At 40.1% G+C, this 25,768-nt stretch overlaps 1 protein-coding gene across 1 annotated transcript in view; it reads right to left on the bottom strand.

The window, feature by feature from the left end:
- Nucleotides 1–25,698, bottom strand: part of LOC110501590 (G protein-coupled receptor 39-like) — a 36,648-nt gene extending 10,950 nt beyond the window's left edge. The window contains exon 1 of the mRNA XM_021579265.3: nucleotides 22,416–25,698. Coding sequence (XP_021434940.2) covers nucleotides 22,416–23,202 — 787 coding nt within the window. The 5' untranslated portion in view covers nucleotides 23,203–25,698. The remainder of the gene's footprint in view (nucleotides 1–22,415) is intronic.
- Between the last annotated feature and the right edge of the window lie 70 nt (nucleotides 25,699–25,768).

Below are 25,768 nucleotides of genomic sequence, written 5' to 3'. Positions count from 1 at the left end.
TGCAGCCTACTCAATTACTTTGTATATCTACTGTTCAAAGGCCTCCTGGGCCGTATACAGCGTTCCTCACTTCTTCATGGACCTTGTAGTCATTTTGGTGACTTCAATATTCACATGGAAAGTCCACAGACCAACTCCAATAGTTTTGGAGCCATCATCAATTCAGTGGGTTTTGTCCAACATCTACTATAGTTTTGTCCTGTGGAATAAATATTGTGTATTTAAATGTTTTTCTCATAATCCTGGACTATCGGATCACAAATAACAAATAATCCAACCAAGAATTGTCAAAAGCTGGGACAACCCAATTCTTGACAACCTAAAGATTCCAAGATACCCTCTTAGACTCCCTCAACCTACCCAAGGACGTCCACATACAAAAATCAGTTAACCACCTAACCAAGGATCCAAATTAAACCTTGCGTAATACCCTAGATGCAGTCGCACCTCTAAAAACAAAAACATATGTCACAAGAGATTAGCTCCCTGGTATATAGAAAACAACTGAGCGCAGAGGCAAGCTTCCAGAAAATACAAAAAAAAAATTAAAAATTATCTGTAGCCAGCTAAAAAATAGAAAAACTAGCTGTAATGTCTGCTTCCAACTCACACTCTCAAACACGTAGATCCCCTGAATGCAGCTCGCTTTCCAACCCACTTTCTAACTCTCAGATACATACAGTGCCTTGCGAAAGTATTCGGTCCCCTTGAACTTTGCGACCTTTTGCCACATTTCAGGCTTCAAACATAAAGATATAAATCTGTATTTTTTTGTGAAGAATCAGCAACAAGTGGGACACAATCATGAAGTGGAACGACATTTATTGGATATTTCAAACTTTTTTAACAAATCAAAAACTGAAAAATTGGGCGTGCAAAATTATTCAGCCCCTTTACTTTCAGTGCAGCAAACTCTCTCCAGAAGTTCAGTGAGGATCCCTGAATGATCCAATGTTGACCTAAATGACTAATGATGATAAATACAATCCACCTGTGTGTAATCAAGTCTCCGTATAAATGCACCTGCACTGTGATAGTCTCAGAGGCCCATTAAAAGCGCAGAGAGCATCATGAAGAACAAGGAACACACCAGGCAGGTCCGAGATACTGTTGTGAAGAAGTTTAAAGCCGGATTTGGATACAAAAATATTTCCCAAGCTTTAAACATCCCAAGGAGCACTGTGCAAGCGATAATATTGAAATGGAAGGAGTATCAGACCACTGCAAATCTACCAAGACCTGGCCGTCCCTCTAAACTTTCAGCTCATACAAGGAGAAGACTGATCAGAGATGCAGCCAAGAGGCCCATGATCACTCTGGATGAACTGCAGATATCTACAGCTGAGGTGGGAGACTCTGTCCATAGGACAACAATCAGTCGTATATTGCACAAATCTGGCCTTTATGGAAGAGTGGCAAGAAGAAAGCCATTTCTTAAAGATATCCATAAAAAGTGTCGTTTAAAGTTTGCCACAAGCCACCTGGGAGACACACCAAACATGTGGAAGAAGGTGCTCTGGTCAGATGAAACCAAAATTGAACTTTTTGGCAACAATGCAAAACGTTATGTTTGGCGTAAAAGCAACACAGCTGAACACACCATCCCCACTGTCAAACATGGTGGTGGCAGCATCATGGTTTGGGCCTGCTTTTCTTCAGCAGGGACAGGGAAGATGGTTAAAATTGATGGGAAGATGGATGGAGCCAAATACAGGACCATTCTGGAAGAAAACCTGATGGAGTCTGCAAAAGACCTGAGACTGAGACGGAGATTTGTCTTCCAACAAGACAATGATCCAAAACATAAAGCAAAATCTACAATGGAATGGTTCAAAAATAAACATATCCAGGTGTTAGAATGGCCAAGTCAAAGTCCAGACCTGAATCCAATCGAGAATCTGTGGAAAGAACTGAAAACTGCTGTTCACAAATGCTCTCCATCCAACCTCACTGAGCTCGAGCTGTTTTGCAAGGAGGAATGGGAAAAAATTTCAGTCTCTCGATGTGCAAAACTGATAGAGACATACCCCAAGCGACTTACAGCTGTAATCGCAGCAAAAGGTGGCGCTACAAAGTATTAACTTAAGGGGGCTGAATAATTTTGCACGCCCAATTTTTCAGTTTTTGATTTGTTAAAAAAGTTTGAAAAATCCAATAAATGTCGTTCCACTTCATGATTGTGTCCCACTTGTTGTTGATTCTTCACAAAAAAATACAGTTTTATATCTTTATGTTTGAAGCTTGAAATGTGGCTAAAGGTCGCAAAGTTCAAGGGGGCCGAATACTTTCGCAAGGCACTGTAGATCTCCTGAATGCAGCTCACTCTCCAGATCCCAATCAACTGAATTCTGATCACCTGTTCACACACCTGTATGTCATTATCACACACTATTTAGTTCAGTTCTTTGCACCCCATCATTGTGAGGTATTGTTTGTTTTGTGTCACACTTCTAGTTAAGAGCGCTGGTTTCCCCATAATATAATCTTCCTGTGTATGATAGTTTTTGCCTCCTCACTAATGACGCCTTTTGCCTATTCCCTGCCTGTACCTTAGCCTATCGGATTTCCTGTTATCAACATATTGCCTAATCTCCCGGATGACGTTACTAGCCTTTCCCTGCCTGTACTGTGGCTTTGTTGTGTATGACCTTCTGCCTGCCCCTGGACCCAGCTACCTGCCCCCTGTGGTCCTATACAATATACACCTGCTGCGCCCTGTGCTTGAAACCAGCTCTCTGTCTCCCGTCGTGTTCATTACACTAGCTTGATAAGTATACACCTGGTACAATATCAATATACACCGTGCAATATCAACGAGCCCTCACTGCTGCTCGATCAGTCTACTTTTTCAACTTAATAAAACATAACAAAATCAATAAAACATTTATTTTTGATACTGTCGCAAAGCTAACTAAAAAGCTTCATCCCCCAAGATAGGATGTCCTTCACTTCAGCAGTGATGAATTCATTAATTTCTTTGACGAAAAGATCATGATTATTAGAAAGTTATGGACTGCATAGGAATCCAAAACTGAGTTGTCCTGAGTCTACACAGAACTGCCAGGATCTAGAATCAATGGAGACACTCAAGTTTTTAAACCCTGTATCTCTCGACACATTCATGAAAATAGTCATGGCCTCTAAACCTTCCAGCTGCCTACTGGACCCTATTCCAACTAAACTACTGAAAGAGCTACTTCCTGTACCCTCCTATGTTGACGATAATAAACAGCTCCCTATCCTCCATATGTGTACTAAATTTGGCAGTAATAAAGCCTCTACTGAAAAAGCCAAACATTGATGTATTAAAAACCCCTAGCGCAGCAACTCACTGCCTTCCTGAAGACAAATCATGTATATGAAATGCTCCAGTCTGGTTTTAGACCCCATCATAATACTGAAACTGCTCTCACGACGGTGATAAATTACTTTTTAATGGCTTCAGACCAAGGCTCTGCACCTGTGCTCGTAATCCTAGACCTTAGTGCCGCTTTTGACACCATCGATCACTTTATTCTTTTGGAGAGATTGAGAACCCTAATTGGTCTACGCGGACAAGTTCTTGCCTGGTTTTGATCTTATCTGTCAGAAAGATATCAGTTTGTCTCTGTGGATGGTTTGTCCTCTGACAAATCAATTGTAAGTTTCGTTGTTCCTCAAGGTTCCGTTTGAATTAAGACCACTATTGTTTTCTCTATATATTATGCCTCTTGGTGATGTCATTCGGAAACACATTGTCAATTTCCACTGCTATGCGGACAACACACAGCTGTATATTTTGATGAGATATGGTAAAGCCCCAAAATTGCCTACCCTGGAAGCCTGTGTTCAAACATAAGGAAGTGGATGGCGACTAATGTTTTGCTTTTAAACTCGGACAAAACAGATATGCTAGAACTGTTCCTACTGGGTGGCTTCTCAATGGCCAATACATTGGATCAACAATCCAGGGTTTATTTACATCATCGGTCTGACCACAAGACAGAGACAACTATGGTGACACACCGAATGCGTTTGATGAATTGAGGGAAAAGAGCAGGAGTAAATCTAAGCTATGTCTTCCAATAGTGCGACTGCTGTCGGCATCCAAAGATTATCCAACTTGAATAAACGCTTGCAGGTAAGGATGACAGCAGTGTTGTAGCCTATCTGTGATACAGATATAAATGATTATTGATATCTACATAGCGAATTGACGTGAATTACACTGCTGCTCTCTCATTCAGGGCTCTATTGAATTCGCAACGCGGAAGTTCAGCTTTACAGCGTGATTGAAATTTAAAGGCAACTGTTCTATTTTAGCGGAGACTGCATTCCTGGTAAACACTGCATATGTCGGGCTCAATCGAAAATTACCTTTATATTTCCATTGTTTAATCTGTAACGCTGAAGATGAAGACAGCTGAAGACAGATTGAATAGAGCCCTTATCTATTTGCGCCTTACTGATTGTGGTTGTTGTGGATGGCTGTTCACAAATGTACACTGAGTATACAAAACAATAAGAACACCTGCTCTTTCCATGACAGACTGACCATTTGAATCCAGATGAAAGCTATGATCCCTTATTGATGTCACTTGTTAAATCCACTTCAATCAGTGTAGATGAAGGGGAGCAGACAGGCTAAAGAAGGATTGTTAAGCCTTGAGACAATTGAGACACGGATTGTGTATGTGTACAATTCAGAGGGTGAATGGGCCAGACAAACATTTAAGTGCCTTTGAATGGCGTATGGTAGTAGGTGCGGGGAATGATAACTCTGCTGGGTTTTTCATGCTCAACAGTTTCTTGTGTGTATCAAGAATGGTCCACCCCCCAAAGGACATACAACCAACTTGACACAACAGTGAGAAGCATTGGAGTCAACCTGGGCCAGCATCCCTGTGAAAGGCTTTCGACACCTTGTGGATTCCATGCCCAGGCGATTTGAGGCTGTTATTAGGGCAAAAGGGGGGAAGGGGTGCAACTCAATATTATAAAGGTGTTCCTAATGTTTGGTATGCTCAGTGTACAGTGCATTCGGAAAGTAAAAACAGGTTTTAGAAATGTCTGCAAATGTATAAAAATAAAAAAGATAAGAAGATATGAAATCTCACATTTACATAAGTATTCAGACCATTTACTCAGTACTTTGTTGAAGCACCTTTGTCAGCGATTACAGCCTTGAGTCTTCTTGGCACACCTATATTTGAAGAGTTTCTCCCATTCTTCTCTGTAGATCCTCTCAAGCTTTGTCAGGTTGGATGGAGAGCGTCGCTGCACAGTTATTTTTAAGTCTGTCCCGAGGTTCAAGTGCGTTCTGGCTGGGCCATGCAAGGACATTGAGACTTGTCTCAAAACCACTCCTGCGTTGTCTTGGCTGTGTGCTTAGTGTCCTGTCCTGTTGGAAGGTGAACCTTCAGCCCAGTCTGAGGTTCTGAGCGCTCTGGAGCAGGTTTTCTTCAATGATCTCTCTGTACTTTGCTCCATTCATCTTTCCCTCTATTCTGACTAGTCTACCAGTCCCTGCCTCTAAAAAACATCCCCACAGTGTGATGCTGCTTCCATCATGCTTCAGCGTTGAGATGGTGCCAGGTTTCCTCCAGACGTGACGATTGGCATTCAGGCCAAAGAGTTCAATCTTGCTTTCATCAGACCAGAGAATCTTTGAATCTTTGTAATTTAGGTGCCTCTTGGTAAACTCCAAGCGGCCACTCTACCATAAAGGCCTGATTGGTTGAGTGCTGCAGTAATGGTTGTCCTTCTGTAAGGTTCTCCCATCTCCACAGAGGAACTCTGGAGCTCTGTCAGAGTGGCCATTGGGTTCTTGGTCACCTCCCTGACCAAGGCCCTTCTCCCCCGATTGCTCAGTTTGGCCGGGCGGCCAAGATCTAGGAAGAGTCTATTTTTTGATAACCTTCCCCAGATCTGTGCCTCGACACATTCCTGTGTCAGAGCTCTATGGACAATTCCTTTGACCTCATGGCTTGGTTTTTGCTCTGACATGCACTGTCAACTGTGAGACCTTATATAGACAGGTGTGTGCCTTTCCAAATTATGTCCAATCCAATTGAATTTACCACAGGTGAACTCCAATCAAGTTGTAGAAAACATCTCAAGGATGATCAGCGGAAACAGAATGTACCTGAGCTCAATTTTGAGTCTCATAGCAACAGGTCTGAATACTTACGTAAATAAAGTAATTATATTTACATTTTATTTTATACAATTGCAAAAATTTCTAAAAACCTGTTTTTGCTCATGTGGCATTTAAAAAATATATATTTTAGAATATGTCTGTAATGTAACAAAATGTGGAATAAGTCAAGGGGTCTGAATTCTTTCACAAATGCACTGCATATGTGTATTTTCTTTTTTTATTAATGTATTTTTTACCCCTTTTTATCCCCAATTTCGTGGTATCCAATTGGTAGTAGTTACAGTCTTGTCTCATTGCTGCAACTCCCGTACGGACTCGGGAGAGGCGAAGGTCGAGAGGCCATGCATCCCCCGAAACACAACTCAACCAAGCCGCACTGCTTCTTGACACAATGCACATCCAACCCGGAAGCCAGCCACATCAATGTGTCGGAGGAAACACCGTACACCTGGCAACCTGGTCAGCGTGCACTACGCCCGGCCCGCCACAGGAGTTGCTAGTGCCCGATGAGACAAGGATATCCCTGCCGGCCAAACCCTCCCTAACCCGGACGATGCTGGGCCAATTGTGCGCCGCCCCATGGGACTCCCGGTCGCGGCCGGCTGCGACAGAGCCTTGGCTCGAACCCAGAATCTCTGGTGGCACAGCTAGCACTGCGATGCAGTGCCTTAGACCACTGTGCCACCCAGGAGGTCATATATGTGTATTTTAACCCAATAATGGTTGAAGTGAAGAAGTTGAAGATGCCTATCAGTCATTGTTTTTGAGACCATTGGACAGCCAGTGAAAAATGTGCTCTTGCAACAGCTGCATAGTGCGGATCCCAGGCTATCGAATAAAGGTTTGAGGGATTTCCTCGCTTCTAAACTTCTCAGTGGTATTGTGATCCACATACTGTCAAAAATAACCTTGAGTGGGGCTTTTATTGCTCAATCTAATTAGTGCTGAACATACTTAAAACTTGTGCTGTTTTGATACACTTAAACAGCTGCAAATGATCAAGTTATCAGTGTTAACAAAAGAACGTAAACAAAATGCCGATAGCAAATGCAGCATATGGCATTAATAAATCTCAATCAGATCTCCATGACAACAAAATCATAAACAACAGAGTAGGGCAGGCCAATAAGTTCTTTGCTGACTAAATTCACTCCATGGTAGTCAGCGTATAAGTCCTTTGTTTTTGGGTTATGTTCAGATAAAACAATTTGGATAATATATAATTACATATATGCCATATCCTATTCTTGAAGATCAAGGGGTATTCCATGACTTGGAATGATGAAAATCTCACAGACTTTGTTTTTTTATGTATTATGTTTTTTTAATCATATTATTATTTGTAGTACAAGCAATGGGTTAGAAAAAGTAATGCAACATCCATTCAGGGCCAGTTATGAAACTCTAACATTGATTTGTCCTGCAATAGATGTCATTCAATTAGTAATATAGATTTTTGTCTTCTTCTAAAGTGTCTTAAAGGGAGAGTAATCTAAAAGTAAAGTAATCAGATGACGTTACTGAGTTTGGATAATCCAAAAATTATGTTACTGATTACAATGTTGGACAAGTAACTAGTAACTGTGAGGGAATACATTTAGAAAGTAACCTGCCCAACCCTGCACACCAGAGGAGGGTGGTGGGAGGAGCTATAGGAATACAGGCTCATTGTAATGGTTGGAATGGAATAAATGGAACGGAGTCAAACGTGGTTCCATGCCATTCCAGGCATTACAATGAGTCCATCCTCCTACAGCTCCTCCCAACAGCCCCCTCTGCTGCACACACAGGCACACACACACACGACACCACAGAGCCCCGTAAATATGGACAATATGCCAAGCTACTAATTAGAAAGCAATTAAAGCTGATTATTCAACCAATTCATTCCATGTCTCTTCTGTAATTGGAATCTCTGATTGAGCCTTTTGTTTCTATTGTGTGGCCAGACATCGCTCTGTGGTGGTTACACCACTATTGTTACATACTGCAAACAAGTTATAAAACCTGTAAGCAAATGTGAGGTGTAGAGATGCATGCAAATAACGGTTTGTGTTTAGGCCCTAAAGTTTGTAAGTGCTTGAGTATCACAGTGTAATAAAAAGCATAATATGATATAAAACAGCAAACTCACAGAGTGTGTGTGTGTGTGTGTGTGTGTGTGTGTGTGTGTGTGTGTGTGTGTGTGTGTGTGTGTGTGTGTGTGTGTGTGTGTGTGTGTGTGTGTGTGTGTGTGTGTGTGTGTGTGTGTGTGTGTGTGTGTGTGTGTGTGTGTGTGTGTGTGTGTGTGTGTGTGTGTGTGTGTGTGTGTGTGTGTGTGTGTGTGTGTGTGTGTGTGTGTGTGTGTGTGTGCGTGCGTGCGTGCGTGCGTGCGTGTGTGAGTGTGTATGTGTGCGTGCCTGCCTGTGTGGGGAAGATAATATGTCTTCATTATATCTAAGTCCATGGATCCAGTAGGGACACTTATAAGCCTGGGAAAATCTCCAGTCTTTTTCAAGTCTGTCAGTCACAAATGTACTGGCTGCCCTAGCTACCGAGTGTGAACAAATTAATTTGCTAGCTAGTAGAATGTCCTCTGTCATTAAACCACTCGAGCAACTTCATTCATTCCTAAGAGGATATTAGTGATATTACGCTGATCTTTTAAGAGATTTTCTCACACAACTGTTTGTTTTGATAGACCATCACTTTTTGTTCTCTCTATGTTGCATCTTTTCTCCAGACTTACTCAAGCAATGATACTGGTCTGCAACGTCCAGAGGCAAACAGAGTTTCTACATTTGCTTTGGCCATGTCCAAAATCTGTTTTGCCTACTACTTACTAAAACGGCATACTGTGCTGTGTAGTAATCGTGATACATATTATTTAGAATGTAATGCTTAGCAGAAAAAAGAATACAGCTAGCAACAAATATCAACATGCTACAGTCATCCATACTGATCATTTGTATCTAGTGTGCAATTTCATTGATTCCCGCCATTTTACTTGATGAATAGCCGAAATGAGTAAGACATCCTGGCATTTAAAGCATACTACATTTTTCAAATTTCACGCTACAAAACGTTCTATTTTTGCATACCCAAAATGCCTACTATTCAGAACGAAAGTACTGGTATTTGGACACGGCCTGTGTGATTTCTTCGGAAGAATCACTAGGCATTGGAAAATTTCAGAATCGGATCTGAAAAGACTGGTAGTGTCATGTCATAAAAGATGTCATACCACATTAAAGTGTTTTTGATCCAGTTTACAACTGGCATAGTAGGCAGGATGTGACTACATAAAAGGTATAATGACAATACTGTCTCATTACAATGCCACAAAGCTGTTTTGTCAAGTTGCCTCAAGCCAATCGAGTTTCCGTGGATTCGGTGGTGCAGCTATATAAAGAAGGGGTACCGGTAGTATCTGTGTCATAGGACCACCAATCACGGCTACTCTGCACTGGCACTGACACCTAACTACCTCACACCTCCAAATGAACAGAGAGGAGTATGGCTCTGTATTAATCATGCTAATGCTGTAGAGGGAACCTGGGCCCTGGCTTCCATTGGTTTTATCCTGATTAAAACAGGAGGCCCATAACAATGCTTTATGGAAAACAATGACTGCGGGTTGCTGCAGTCCAGAGCAAAAAGAAGAATGCCTCCCTTGCTCCATCCATTCATCTCTCAATATGACTCATGCTGGTCCTCAAGGCATTTTACGGCTGAGTGGCAATAAGGAACAGATTCTTATTTCCAGGTCATTTCACAGTCACAGCCTGAAGGCGAAAGGGATGTCAGGAGCGAGAGAAGGAAAGAAATAAAGTGTGGATAAAAGTTGTTTGTAAGTTTACGGACATCTTGCTAGACGCTTCTGATTTGCCAACTGGGAAGCTAAAGGCATACAACACACCTTTTGTCTGTGTAAAGCTTTGACTTCCAGAAGTGCTCTGGTAGGTATGATAAATCTCAACTATAAAGCTTTAGGACTAATTGAACATGCAAACAGAAAAATTAGCAAACACTGCTCAATGCTAAGCTACTAACACTGTGGACTGTTCCATGATGCAGAAAATTAGACTATGTTACCTGTTGCATGACTGGAGCTGGCCATCTGCCTCTCTTGACCATATTGATGTGTTTAGTCTCTATTATTTACTCCTTCATATCTGACTAGACGAGATTGATATTCTCAAAAATCTACCCACAAAGGAAAAGACTTGAATCATCTCTAGGAAAAACACAGCAGGTATACAGGACTCTCCGTTAAAAGAGAATATTAACATATACGTGTCGCCTTTAATAACAAGTAATACTTTTTTTCTCAAAAAGGTAGGGGTCAAGATTATTGACACCCCATATGTCAATACTTTTCAATTCCTTACAATGGCCCTGATAATGGCCCTGAGCGTTTTTCTCAAATGAGTTGGAGGACACATTGGGAGGGATTTTAGACCATTCCTCCATACAGAATCCTTCCAGATCCGTGATATCCTTTGTCTGCGCTTATGGACTGCCCTCTTCAATTCAAACCACAGGTTTTCAGTGGGTTTCAAGTCCGGATACTGAGAGGGCCAATTATCAACTTCTTTGTGGATTTTGATTTGTGCTTGGAGTTATTGTTTTGCTGGAATAACCAGTTATTCTGAAACCAAGTTTCAGCTTCCTGGCAGAGGTAGGGTTGCAAAGGAAGGTTACAGTATATTACTGGAAATTGTATAAATTTATAAGTAAACTACGAGAATGTTGGTAACTTTCAAGGAATATATGCAATTTTATTAGAGGACATCTAGTGACCTTTTTAGGTACTTCAGAATTTCACTGGTGTCTGTAATTATCTCTGTCCCTCTGTGTGACCTTATCACATGTACAATATATATAGTACCAGTCAAAAGTTTGGACACTACTCATTCAAGGGTTTTTCTTTATTTTTTACTATTTTCTACATTGTAGAATAATAGTGAAGACATCAAAAGTATGAAATAACACATATGGAATCATGTAGTAACCCAAAAATTGTTAAACAAATGTTATATTTGAGATTCTTCAAAGTTGCCACCCTTTTCCTTGACAGTCCATCATTACTCCATCAACGACAGTCCATCATTACTCCATCAACGACAGTCCATCATTACTCCATCAACGACAGTCCATCATTACTCCATCAACGACAGTCCATCATCACTCCATCAACGACAGTCCATCATCACTCCATCAACGACAGTCCATCATTACTCCATCAACGACAGTCCATCATTACTCCATCAACGACAGTCCATCATTACTCCATCAACGACAGTCCATCATTACTCCATCAACGACAGTCCATCATTACTCCATCAACGACAGTCCATCATTACTTTAAGAAATGAAGGTCAGTCAATTCGGATGAATTTTTTTATTTCATTTATTTAGCCTTTATTTAACCAGGAAGGGCTCATTGAGATTTTAAATATATTTTTAAAGAGTTTCCTGGCCAAGATAGGCAGCACCAAGTCATTACACAATTACAATTATTCTTATTTATCTTGCTCTTTTTCACCCCAGTGTCTCTACTTGCACATCATCATCTGCACATCTATCACTCCAGTGTTAATGCTAAATCGTAATTATTTTGCCTCTATGGCCTATTTATTGCTTTACCTCCCTACTCTCCTACATTTGCACACACTGTACATAGATTTGTTCTATTGTGTTATTGACTGTACGTTTGTTTATGTGCAACTTTGTGTTGTTGTTTTTGTCGCACTGCTTTGCTTTATCTTGGCCAGGTCGCAGTTGTAAATGAGAACTTATTCTCAACTGGCCTACCTGGTTAAATAAAGGTTAAATAAAATAAATACAAATAAACAGACAGACAACATGAAAAACTACAAGTAATCTAGTAAAAACCATAGAAATCACAGGGAGCATAACGAAATACGTAAACAACAAATTAAAAACATTGTCCGGTCAAGGAATCAGCCTCAAAATCCTTCATCAATGATTTAAAAACATCAATCGGGACAAGTTCATCCAGTTTAAAAGTATTTTGTAAGGCTTCCAAGCTGATGGCACAGAGTACATAAAAGCCCTTTTACCAAATTCAGTTTGGACATTTGAAACAGTTAGCAGGATAAAGTCCTGAGAACAAAGACAATACCCACCACATTTGTGAAGAATAAAAATGCCCAAATAAAATGGTAATAAACCAAATATGGCTTTGTAAATGGTAAAATGGTAAAAGGTGTCAATTGATCTCAAACACTGAGCGGAAACATTCATATATAAAATATCACCATAGTCTACAATAGTTATAAATGTACCTAATACTAGCCTTCTTTTGGCTTCAAAAGAAAAACAGGCCTTATTTTTCAAAAACAGACCTCAAGTGCAGCTGCAAGAACCATTAAGTTCAATGATGAAACTAGCTCTCACGAGGACCACCACAGGAAAGACCCGGAGTTACTTCTGCTGCAGAGGATAAGTTCATTAGAGTCACCAGCTTCAGAAATCGCTGCCCAAATAAATGCTTCACAGAGTTCAGGTAACAGACACATTTCAACATCAACTGTTCAGAGGAGACGGTGTGAATCAGGCCTTCATGGTCAAATTGCTGCAAAGAAACCACTACTAAAGGGTGTGCAAAGCTGTCATCAAGGCAAAGGGTGCTTTAGAGAATCTCAAATATGAAATAAGTTTTGATTTGTTTAACACTTTTTTTTATGTGTTATTTCATAGTTTTGATGTCTTCTCTATTATTCTACAATGTAGAAAATAGTAAAAAATAAAGAAAAACCCTTGAATGAGTAGGTGTGTCCAAACTTTTTACTGGTACCGTAAATCGAAACACAATAATGTTGTAGTAAAGACCCCTGCCAACTAATATCTACACATTTAGTTTTGGGGAAATTATTTGCCTAAGAAATGTTGCCATGATAGTCCGTTACCAAAAACCCACATATCTTTAAAAATATCTGAAAGTGACTAGGCAACAAGATAGATAATAATTGTACTGTACTGTACATATCTACTTCCCTGTACTAAGACTAAGATTTGGTCTTGTGGTCTTGTTTGGGGGCTGAACTCATTAAAATAATTGCCAATGTGTTGAACAATACTCAAATATGCAAAAGATGGATATTGCATATTTCTACCTTAGTGTACCTATTCAGGATACATCACCATGAAGAGAATGACATTCCTATCCATAATTATGCATTTCTGTATAATACAGATCAGGGACCCATGATGCAATTCCATTATCTTAATTCTGTTACCGGATGTAAATCCACTTTGCCTACTGTAGTTCAATAACCAAAATAAATGTTTTCTAACTCAAGGTGTCATGTCATCGCTGACACCTCATTCTTTCTGCAGACATCTTTGAATCCTCATTCAGAGCAGATATTTAACAGAGTTTTTGGAAAATGTGGTTGCATAAAAAACGGAGGGAGATTTTATCGTAATTCTGTTACCAAATTTGCATCTGCACAGTTCTTCCAGTACATGTGTTTTTGTGACATTTTCTGTGTAAATTGTTCAAGGTAGTCCTTGTACATAGTTGGTATGGTTTGTTAAACTTTGAAATCATTGGGTTGTTGTTTAGCATACATTTAAATGGAAAAATCTGAGTCAACGTGTAATTTTGTTACCATGGAATTGCCCTCTACTATAAAAATAATAATATTGAAGCCACCAACTGAGAGAAAGGAATCAAACCGACCATTCTGTATGTCTATGCCTCAAATCACTTACAGCTTTCACCACTCCACATCTCTATTCGACCAGTGTGCGATAATACACAGAAAGAGAATGTTCACATCAGGGCACGTGTCAAAGGCTAAAGGCCTGCAAAACAAAATGTATATTCGTTTCAGATAAGCAAGCTGCCTGTGACTGACAAAAAATATCTAAAGCAATTAACCTTGTGTCCTAGCTGTGATTTGTGGGCAACTTAACAAGGTGGCACACTGCTTTTAATTACTCTCCAAAGTCACAGTCGGCTCGAGATTAAAAGTTATTTTGGAGGTAAAGTGGCAAAGTGACAGGGGCGTGACTCGCCCTTTCAGAGATAATTGACAACGGTAATCACCACAGCCGGGGTTTTTTCAGTGAGCTCTTCGAATAACCACTTACAGATACATTTTGACTACTCTCACCATCTGAGCTCTTATATAGGCCTTGCCTATACAGTACACTGAGTGTACAAAACATTAAGAACACCTGCTCTTTCAATCCACTTCAATCACTGTAGAGATGAAGGGAAGGCAAGACAAAATATTTCAGCAAGGTTAGGAAGGTGTTCTTAAAGTTTTGTACACTCAGTGTATACTGTAGGTTCACTACTATCATCCCAAAGGCATTTAACCATATTGGACCAGTAGTAAGCAAGTTTGCCTATGAGATGGGAGAACTGCATTCGAAACCTGCATGCAGCATTGCGCTTTTACCATTCACTACAATATTGTCATGTCAGCTTGATTAACTTTAGTTGAAATCCTAGCAGAGAAATATACTATGATACACAAAGCTAAAACATATTTAAATGTGTAAGTCTCCTGTAGAAGGATGTCGCTTTGAGTTATAAAAAAAAAAAATCAACGCAAGCACAAAGTTGGCCCTAAACTCAATAACACTCGATAACACGGAGGAAAATGGTGCAATGCATCTCTGAATGTATTGCTGCTGCACTTCCTGTCTCTCAATATTAAGCTGTTATGAATTTTATAGTAGCTGAGAGTGATATGATAATTATATGATGCTGAGGTGAGCGAGGAAAAGCCAGGTGAAGTAGATTGACTAAAATAAGCCGGAGGCAATGGCACCCATTTTTTTACCCATGGCCATCATTTGCACTGAGGGTCTGTGTAGTGGCTCTTGTAATATTCCAATTGCTTAATATTGCTTAGTTGCACTTAAGCTGTAAATCCAATTGAATTTCAGCAAAACTTGTTGGATTCAGTATCTTTCTAATTAGCTATGCATAATTTGATTGTTTTGTACTTTGATTCATGGGGAAGAAAGGTACAGATTAAGGCTATTGTAGGCCTATGTGCCACCCATTTAAAATTAAACAAATTACTATATACTGTTATCAACTAATATACAGTACATAGGGCTGTATATATGCCTACATCTTAGTAAAGTAGGCCTAGGAAAAGGATAAAGACCTACTGATAGCATTCACACAAATACATAAGCCTACACATGCATAGACAATTTATATTTTTTCAATTGAAGTTTATTATAGGGAGTTTATTATATCTATTATATCTTCTGGTTAAAAGCAGTCGAGATTGACTAATGTACTATGTTAGTTTATAGGAGCAGAGTAAAGCAAGTCCCTCAACCGCTCAACACAAAACACAGTGATACAGCACAAAAAAAGCATTCTGAATGATTGATCAGTTTACAACGAGAGATAAGGATCAACATCTTTGCACAAGGTAAATTGACACGCAAAAAAGTCCAACAAATTCTAGTAAAGAATAAAAAACTTGGAAGATTTTTTTTTCCCACGCATGAGCTAGCGTATTAGTGGAGAATACTAATGGAGAACTGTTTTGCTCCGGTGCTGTAAATCAAATATACTGAAAACACAACACACTTTAGGGGGAATTACATGGTCATGACTTTGCAAATATGGCCTATGACTTTTTGTGTGTGTGTGTGTATTTTTACAGTTTTCTTGCTATTTAAGAGTTAGGCAAACATTAACCCCATGAACCATTTACAACATATAGCCAGGTAAAGAAACAATGGGACAGAAACAGTGCTCTTCCATGCATTCATTTCAAGGTATGGAACTATACGACTGAACTACAGTATCACTGTAAAAACTTGCTGAAAAGTGGCATAAAATCCTTTTCTAATTTGGTTAAGTGGGGTTTTGCATATTCTCAAACAAACGTCACACATAGCTGTGATTTGCCTGCTGTTCTCTCTCAAGTGGGGGACATTAGTCTGATTGAGTATCTGTTGTAATCTGAATGAGAACAACTGTTCATCTTTGATCTCCACTTGAGAGAATAGTGGTGCTTTTCAAACAATCTCAGAATTCATCAGCCCTAACAAACACTGACGTTTTGTTCAAAGATTAGATTTCCTGTGAAGTTGATCAGACAGAAATTAATGCAACATACTATTAGGCAACAATAATTGTGTATACTATTGTAATTTAATTTATACTCATAAAATACCATTCTCTTAAAAGTGAAGCAGTACAATTAGACCTCCTAGATTAATCCAAAGTAAACATGCCCAATCTAAGACGACTCCAAAATAAATATTTTACCAGGACTACACCGAACTCATTGACAAAGTTGGTTGTGTCAAAGAAGCATGACGAATGTACAGATCATCACTTAAAATAGGTTCCAGGTCATTTCTCCCCCCATGTCCATCCAACATACTCGTCAGGAGTATGAGTCCAAGAATTTGCCAGAGAGTCAGAGGGGCGATTTGCTTAAGGGACGAGGCTGGAGGCAAAGGCAGTGACCCACGGTAAGAGAGGAAGAAGACAAAGGGGCATCATAAAACCGAGGTACCATGCAGGGGAAGAGCAGATTCATTGGCCTCCTCATCACAGCTACAGTATCTGTGGACTGGCCTCCGGTCTGGTGAGAGAGCTCTTCAACGTCAACACCCTGATGAACTGCACAGCTAGTCATAAATTCTACAGCGAGAGCACTGCACTGGCTTCCATCGAAGATGTAGCAGGTTTGGATGGATATTTGGATTTGTAATTCATAGTTAGCTGCTATGACTTTTAAGGCAATAGCAGATTGAGAGAATATTCTTACTCATCCTTTTCATTATTTGCTAATTATATATTAAAATGTATAACAATCAGTTTGACTGTAAAAACAAGAAATGTATCATTATGTAAATACATTTGTATGAAATAGTTGATAGATATAGTTTAGTATCAGGGATATCATTATTAATACCTAGGGATGCAAAAGGGATGACAAGTTTGGTCATTTATAATTTCATATTTATTTTAATATGTATTCATATTTTTTTCATGATCTTTATATTTGTGTCCATGTTGTCCATGTGTTTCTTATACATAGACCATGTGGTTCAGGAGAAAAAAGCCTAAATAATGAAAACAATGTCTTAATTCTTTCTGCCACCAGTTCGGCCCCAAAACATTTACAACAAAGATTATGTTGACATAGTAAAATAAAGTTGTGGAAAGTTGATGGGTTATATTTAGGATCATGTTTTACAGCCTTGTGATTATTATGTATTATTACTAAGAATATATTATTTTATATATTTTACATCTTATGGAAACTTCACGTAGTGCATCCAAATTCCGATATACTTGCCTATTAACTTATGATTGGTTTATTATACTTAGAATAAATTAAAGCTGGTGTCAATTTTATATTGTCACCCTTGTCTGTGTAGTAACTTACTGATAAGCAATATTATCTCTACTAACACCGATAATATACTGAAGAAAAATATAAACACAACATGTAAAGTGTTGGTCCCATTTTTTCAAGAGCTGAAATAAAAGATCTCAGAAATTATCCATATGCAAAAAAAGCTTATTTCTCTCAAATGTTGTGCATACATCCATCCACCTGACAGGTGTGGCATATAAAGAATCTGATTAAATAGCATGATCATTACAGAGGTGCACCTTTTGCTGGGGACAGTAAAAAGCCACTCTAAAATGTGCAGTTTTGTCCCACAACACATTGCCACAGATGTCTCAAGTTTTGAGGGAGCATGCATTTGGCATGCTGACTGCAGGAATGTCCACCAAAGCTGTTGCCAGAGAATTTAATGGTAATTTCTTTACCATAAGATGCCTCCAACATTGTTTTATAGAATTTGGCAGTACGTCCAACTGGCCTCAAAACCGCAGACCATCAATGCCCAGGATCTCCTGCGGGATCATCTGAGACCAGGCATCCGGACAGCTGATGAAACTGGGTTTGCACAATCGAAGAATTTCTTCACAAACGGTCAGAAACCGTCTCATGGAAGCCCATCTGCGTGCTCGTAGTCCTCACCAGGGTCTTGACCTGATTGCAGTTCGCCGTTGTAACCGACTTCAGTGAGCAAATGCTCACCTTCGATGGCCACTGGCAAGCTGGAGAAGTGTGCTCTTCACGGATGAATCCCGGTTTCAACTATACTGGGCAGATGGCAAACAGTGTGTATGGTGTTGTGTGGGCGAGCGGTTTGCTGATGTCAAAGTTGTGAACAGAGTGCCCTATGGTGGTGGTGGTGGGGTTATGTAAGGGCAGGCATAAGCAATGGACAACGAACACAATTACATTTTATTGATGGCAATGTGAATGCACAGAGATGTTTCAGCATGAAAATGCATGGCCCCATGTCGCAAGGATCCGTACACAATTCCTGGAATCTGAAAATGTCCCAGTTCTTCCATGGCCTGCATACTCACCAAACATGTTTGGTGAGTATGTTTGGGATGCTCTGGATTGACATGTACGACAGCGTATTCCAGTTCCTGCCAATTTCCAGCAACTTCGCACAGCCATTGACGAGGAGTGGGACAACATTCCACGGGCCACAATCAACAGCTTGATCAACTCTACGCATTGGAGATGTTATTCGCTGCATGAGGCAAATGCTGGTCACACCAGATACGGACTGGTTTTCTGATCTCTACGTCTCTCCTTTTTTAAGGTATCTGTGACCAACAGATGCATATCTGTATTCACAGTCATGTGAAATCCATACATTAGGGCGTGATGAATTTATATCAATTGACTGATTTCCTTATATGAACTGTAACTCAGTAAAATCTTTGAAATTGTTGTATGTTGCGTTTATATTTTTGATCAGTGTAGTAAGATACTGGTAAGAAAGCCCCATCCTGTTTCAAAAGGTCGTTATCAATAAAAAAGTCACAATAGCATTCAATTTGGCTATTAAAACCATTGACAACTATGTGCCATTTTCAAGGGATGGTTAAATAAATCGCATAACTATTTGGTTTTAATATCATCACCTCTTGAAGAGAATAGTCAGAAGTACACATTCCCAATTGAAAAATAAAAAATAAAAATAATCTAATAAAAATAAAATATACTATTATATATTGCATAATGCATGTGATATGTGCACAAATGAGTGAGCTTGGGGGAAGCTGCTAATAAATGTATATTTTTTGCTGAATTACCTGCACAAGTTTAGGATAAGGTTTCAAAAGAGGATGCAACTGTTAAAACCAATGTACTACTGTACATCAATGTGTCTGTCTTGTGTTAATACAGTAAAAGCACAAGTGTTTGATACGACAGCATCTTGTTACAGGTAAAATGGCTAGAAATGGTAGCATTGCACCCTCTACTTAAATCAGCAGGCTGGTTGCATTAGTTATTCTCTCACATTAGCCTAGTTTGTGAGAAACACTGTTGTAGACTGGCTGAGGAATTCTTCCTTCCCCAACTTACTGGGAGGCTGATAAATTACTGAAGCTACTGGCTAAATTGCAGTCAAGCTAATGGAACATTATGTAGTCGAGCCCTTTCTAATGAAAAGAGGGAGCAGATGGTACAAATCCTGACAGGATAAATCATCCCACACAATAAAGACTAGATGAGACAATGAGGGTTTTATGAACACCCATAGCAAATTTGGGCAGAAGCCCAGACTAGAATTTTACCCAAGACCAGCAACCATCAACCAGGGACTGTTTTACAGTTTTTCCCAAAATGGCACTTACTCCATGACACTGTTTATTTATTTTGACCATAGACTGGTACATAAGCTAACTACATTCTGAGTGGAATACAAACTCAAGGATGCTGTTGCAATACTAGCTGCTGAATACAACCGCACCACTCTGAAAACAAATGCACAGTGAGACCTGTCACTTGTCAAGAGGCAGCAGACCAGCTAGGCACTGAAATCTATACCTTGCAATCAGTTGAAACACAGCTCTTCAGGCACCACTCAATGAGCTGTTAAACCTTCAAGTAGTGATCACTGGGCTAGTAGTGGAATGGAAGCCGAGATGGCACCACCGATTGTGGAGATTGCTGTCGCCTGAAAGGGCTGTGATGGGATTTAGGAATGGAGAAGCCTTAGGATAAACAGGTACAAGGTAACTAAAGAGAATACTAATTTCTAATGTGAATACAATGATGATTTAGCATGGCTGGTTTACAAGCTTACACAATATGGTTAGCATGTAAGCATAGGCTACATTTGATTTCTTAGAATATTGGACATCCTGCACACAGATTTAGTTGATTCATTTATAATAGATAAGTGGACAAATATGTTGACACACCGAAACGCAAAATATGCAGGGATATGTTTTCTGCATTTTAAATATTAATATTTCCACTCTGAATGGGTCGATTAGGTGGTTGAGAAGAGTAGAGAGCAGTTATGAGGAGATATGAGGTTAACAATTCTCCGTCTACATTATCAAGTGCCAAATTGAAGTAAATCTGCCCATTTTCATTTAGATTACACAGCAAGTACCCCCATAGAGAACTACTGAACCTGTAATTTCATTGGCTTCCGATTCTCTTCGCCATGCGGTAATATTTGCTGTTGGGATAAACTATTGCCTGGAAACCCTGTAACCAATTTAGAGCAAACAGTTTACATTTAAGTACATGCTGATTTGACTGCACGTAGCCGCACATGTTAATCTTATAGACATTGTTAACCTCTAAGGGATCGGTGTCCTTTCAAATGGTATAAAGAATATGGATATCCTTGCTTCAGGTTCTGAGCTACAGGCAGTTAGATTTGGATATGTCATTTTAGGCGAAAATGGAAAAAAAAGGTTGAATCCTTAAGAGGTTGGATTTACAGGCCTCCCATTCTAGACAAATGTCTCGGTCTTTGTGAACAAATGTATACAAGGCTACCTTCTACCAATACCCGAGTACTTTACAACAATTCAACACAAGGAAATACAATAATTCACATTTGTTATGTTATGTCTTATTTGTTATGTCTTTTTCCACATTTTGTTACAAAGAAAAACAAGTTTTTAGAATTTTTTGCAAATGGATTAAACCCTAAAAAACTGAAATACCTTATTTACAGAAGTATTCAGACCCTTTGCTATGAGACTCGAAATTGAGCTCAGGTGCATCCTGCTTCCATTGATCATCATTGTTATGTTTCTACAACTTGATTGGAGTCCACCTGTGGTCAATTCAATTGATTGGACATGATTTGGAAAGGCTCACACCTGTGAGACACCTATAAGGTCTCACAGTTGACAGTGCATGTCAGGACAAAAACCAAGCCATGAGGTCGAAGGAGCAAAGTACATAGAAATCCTTTATGAAAACTTGCTCCAGAGCGCTCAGGACCTCAGACTGGGGCAAAGGTTCAACAGGACAACAACCCTAAGCACACAGCCAAGACAATGCAGGACTGGCTTCGGGACAAATCTCAATGTCCTGAAGTGGCCCAGCCAGATCCCGGACTTGAACCCGATCCAACATCTCTGGAGAGACCTGAAAATAGTTGTGCAGGGACGCTCCCCAGCCAACCTGACAGAGCTTGAGAGGATCTGCAGAGAAAATGAGAGAAACTCCCCAAATACAGGTGTGCCAAGCTTGTAGCTTCATACCCAGGAAGACTTGAGGTTGTAATTGCTGCTAAAGGTGCTTCAACGAAGTACTGCGTAAAGGTTCTGAATAGTTATGTAAATTTAATATTTCAGTGAGTTAGTTTTATACATTTGAAAAAATGTCTAAAAACCTGTTTTTGCTTAGTCATTATGGGGTATTGTGTGTAGATTGATGAGGGGGAAAAAATATTTAATCCAATTTAGATTAAGGATGTAACGTCACAAAATGTGGAAAAAGTTTAAGGGGTCTGAATAATTTCCGAATGCACTACATTTATTTCCACATGTGAAATCAATATAACATGACCAAAACAAAGAATGTTCTTTGTGTGAGTTCCCTTGAGATTATCTGTGGACGGTAATGGCACAGACCACCCCAAACAGAAGACGTGTGGGAAATCAATCATTTGAATGGTCATAACATTTCAAAATGGTTTGTTTCAACATGTGTCTTGTGGAGTCAATCAGAGGTTATGGCCCAGAGTGGTGTTTCCACTGTTAGGTAAACAAAGGTGAAGTCAGACAGACATATCTCAACAACTCCAGTTGGAATGCAATGGTGTACACCCCCTTTGTAACACAAACATGCACACGCACACACACACATTGTGGCCACCAGCTGGCTTAACAAAATGGATCAACATCCATTCCAAATTACAATCGGTAACATTTTAGATATTTTGGGTAGAGTATATACTGTAAGTGTTAACATACCTAGAAAAAGTATGGTTTGCTTCTTGGCGGCTTTAACCCGGGCACTCTCGTGTTTTGGTGTGCCCTCTGCTCCGTTGACCCCTCGTCCCATGGGCCTCATGGTTTTCTGAAGGACCAGGATCATGCCCCGACACATGACCCCAACGCTGACCAGCACCACCATGTACACGATGAACGCCACAAAGATACTGGCCCTGTACACCCCCCACCTCTCCCTCAGGTTGGTGCAGAATGTCAGGTTCTGGACTGGCCCAACATCTGGCTCTATGACGTGGCCCTCCATTCCCGTGGTGAACAGCAGCGGGATAGCCACGAACACAGACGTGACCCAGGCGAGAGCAATGAGGCCCCCTGTTCGCTCTCCTGCCAGGGCCTTAAAGCGGAATGGGTGGCAAATGGCCATGTAGCGTTCAAAGCTGAGTGTCGCCACGTTCAAGATGGTGGCATAACTGCAGGCTTCGAACAGGAAATTGTAGATCTTGCAGGAAGCGTCACCCGAGGTGGAGGTGAAAGGGAACCATGTGGCGCTGTAGAGCTCCACGGGCATGCCTATGAGGAGGACCAGAAGGTCGGAGCACGCCAGGCTCACCAGGTGGTCCGTCACGTACTTCTGCATGTAGCCATTATGCTGCAGCACCTGCATCACCTGGATGGTGACTCCATTACCCACAATGCCTGTGAGCAGGATGAGGCTGTACAGGACGGTGAGGAAGATTTTAATGGCATAGTTGGGCTCCAGATCTTTCCAGTCTTTCTCCTTAGAAATCTCGGCTTCACCCTCATTCATAGTAACAGATTTATCTATTAGAGTTTCGATTTCCTAATATATACTTAAAAAAAAAAAGCTTTTCAGATCAGCAGGGCAGTCTTTGTAATGGATTCCAAGAGGAAATCCAATCCAAACAGCAAGGGAGAAATGTATTTTTCAGAGATAAAACATTAGATTTCAGACAACTTCGTCTAAAACTGTGATTGATTCCAAAAGTAGATTATCGGACGTTTGTTGCGACACAACACATTTCTCACCACGGACCAATTGGTTGCCCAGATAAACTATATCACAGAAGAATATTAGGATCACATTAGCCATACCAGAAAGTTTCTTCCTCGTTTCAGGTTTTCCGAGAAACACCCCTGTGAATAAGCTCTCAAAGTGGCAGGACTTGAGTTTTGTAGGCAGCCATAGGTCGTCCGTGCAGTTCTTCGTCCAGAAAGTGGATTTACATGGCTTGGACCATGCTTCAAGCTGCACTCTGACAGCAGGCACTGATCTCCTCCCTCCTACTAGTTAAACATTAAACTTCAGAGCAGGAGAGATAGATCACAGCCCTGTTCTGTTATCACTACTCAAGTTTAGTATGGCTCTACTTCAAGGTAAAGGGTGATTGTGTGTAGGCGGGACCAAGGGTTTCTACACATCTCTTTAGTCATACAGAGGTGTTCCTTACCCGAACATTATCACCTCCCATTTGGGTGAATACGCCTTAGCCTATATGTAGAGGAGACTATGGGCCAGAACAACTCAACTAAGGTCATGTCATTATTCTTAGGCTTATTTACATACATTTAAACTATACTGAAAAAAGATATAAATGCAACATATTCAAAGATATTACTGAGTTACAGTTCATATGAGTAAATCAGTCAAAGGAAATAAATTCATTAGGCTCTAATCTATGGATTTCACATGACTGGGGGGAAAAAATGGGCCTCAGGATCTCTTCAAGGTACACTACATGACCAAAAGTATGTGGCCACCTGCTTGTTGAACATCTCATTCCAAAATCATTGGCATTAATATTGAGATGCCCCCCCCCCCCCCCCCCTCCCTTTACTGATTTAACAGCCTCCACTCTTCTGGGAAGGCTTTCTCAACAGTTTTTATCCCCAAGCCATAAGAGTCCTGAACAGGTAATCAAATGGCTACCCGGACTATTTGCATTGTGTGCCCCCCCAACCCCTCTTTTTACACTGCTGCTACTCTCTGTTTATCATATATGCATAGTCACATTAACTATACATTCATGTACATACTACCTCAATCAGCCTGACTAACCGGTGTCTGTTTGTAGCCTCGCTACAGTATATAGCCTGTCTTTTTACTGTTGTTTTATTTCTTTACCTACCTATTGTTCCCCTTTGCACTATTGGTTAGAGCCTGTAAGTAAGCATTTCACTGTATGAGCTACACCTGTTGTATTCAGTGCACGTGGATGGATTAGATTGGATTTGATAGTTTTTTTGTTAACAGTAATATTAAAATGCCTAAGTTCTTGATTAATACCATATACATTTATTTTATTTATTTAGTCAGGAGAAATCAGAGACTAGGGTCTCATTAAAGGTGCCCAAGCAGAGCAATACAACTGTAAAATGATGACTCTAACAAAGATAAAATAAACAAAAGTTACAACTTTCAACATTATTTTTTATTTAACTAGGCAAGTCAGTTAAGAACAAATTCTTATTTACAATGGCGGCCTAGGAACAGTGGGTTAACTGCCTTGTTCAGGGATTCGTTCTAGCAACCTTCCTGCCACCCCAAATTACAACCACAATTTCTTAATTCAGTCAAAACATATGCAGCTCTCATTCAACACATCTAATACTAGTCCCTGGCAGCAACAAGGAATCAAAATGCAAGGAGTTCTGCAGGCTATTCCAAGATGAGTCGTCTTCCTCATGGAGGGAATGATGACGCAATCATTGCGAGACAGAGGGAATGTTGGTCCTCAACTCATGGCTCAGATTCTTCTTTCAGGGTAAATGGGGGGTTAGCCCTGAGTTAGCCTGCCGCGGAGCAGGTTAGTTCTGAAGGATTCGTTGCCATATAAAAATGTCTAAAAGGTAAACTACTTTCGTGTCACCAGCTATCCCGAGTTAGTCAGTTGACCAAAGTTAGCTCGCTATGACTCTATCTTGTGTACAACACTCGTCCTGAGTTGAGCCTTGGGTCTTTTGTAGGCCGCCCTGTGTCCAATAACAGATACAGAACACCTCACACACAAAATTGAAAAGTGTGAACTAACACACACAACACAAAACTGTGGCTAACAAATCCTAAGCAACCTACCATGTAGTGAGTACATGTTGTTTGAAGCACAGTAGACCAATATAACTACAGTAATTTAGCAGGTGTCAAAGCTGCTGGAAAACCTTCCTAGTGCATATGTGAATTTCAGGATGTGATGCTCATTTGAATTTCTTAGCTTTTCCAGCTTTTGACCAGTCAACATTTTTTGTGATTTTATTTAAATAGGTTTACATTTTAAGATCACAATAGTAAATGATATGGCAAAAATAAGTATCTTCATTTAGGGAGAAGGTGGGGATACCAGAACAAAAATCACTAT

This window comes from Oncorhynchus mykiss, chromosome 22, assembly GCF_057628025.1.
Source record: "Oncorhynchus mykiss isolate SJ-2025 chromosome 22, ASM5762802v1, whole genome shotgun sequence".
NCBI lineage: Eukaryota > Metazoa > Chordata > Actinopteri > Salmoniformes > Salmonidae > Oncorhynchus > Oncorhynchus mykiss.
The sequence above is the reverse complement of the archived record's forward strand: the minus strand, read 5'-3'. Positions and strand labels throughout refer to the sequence as shown.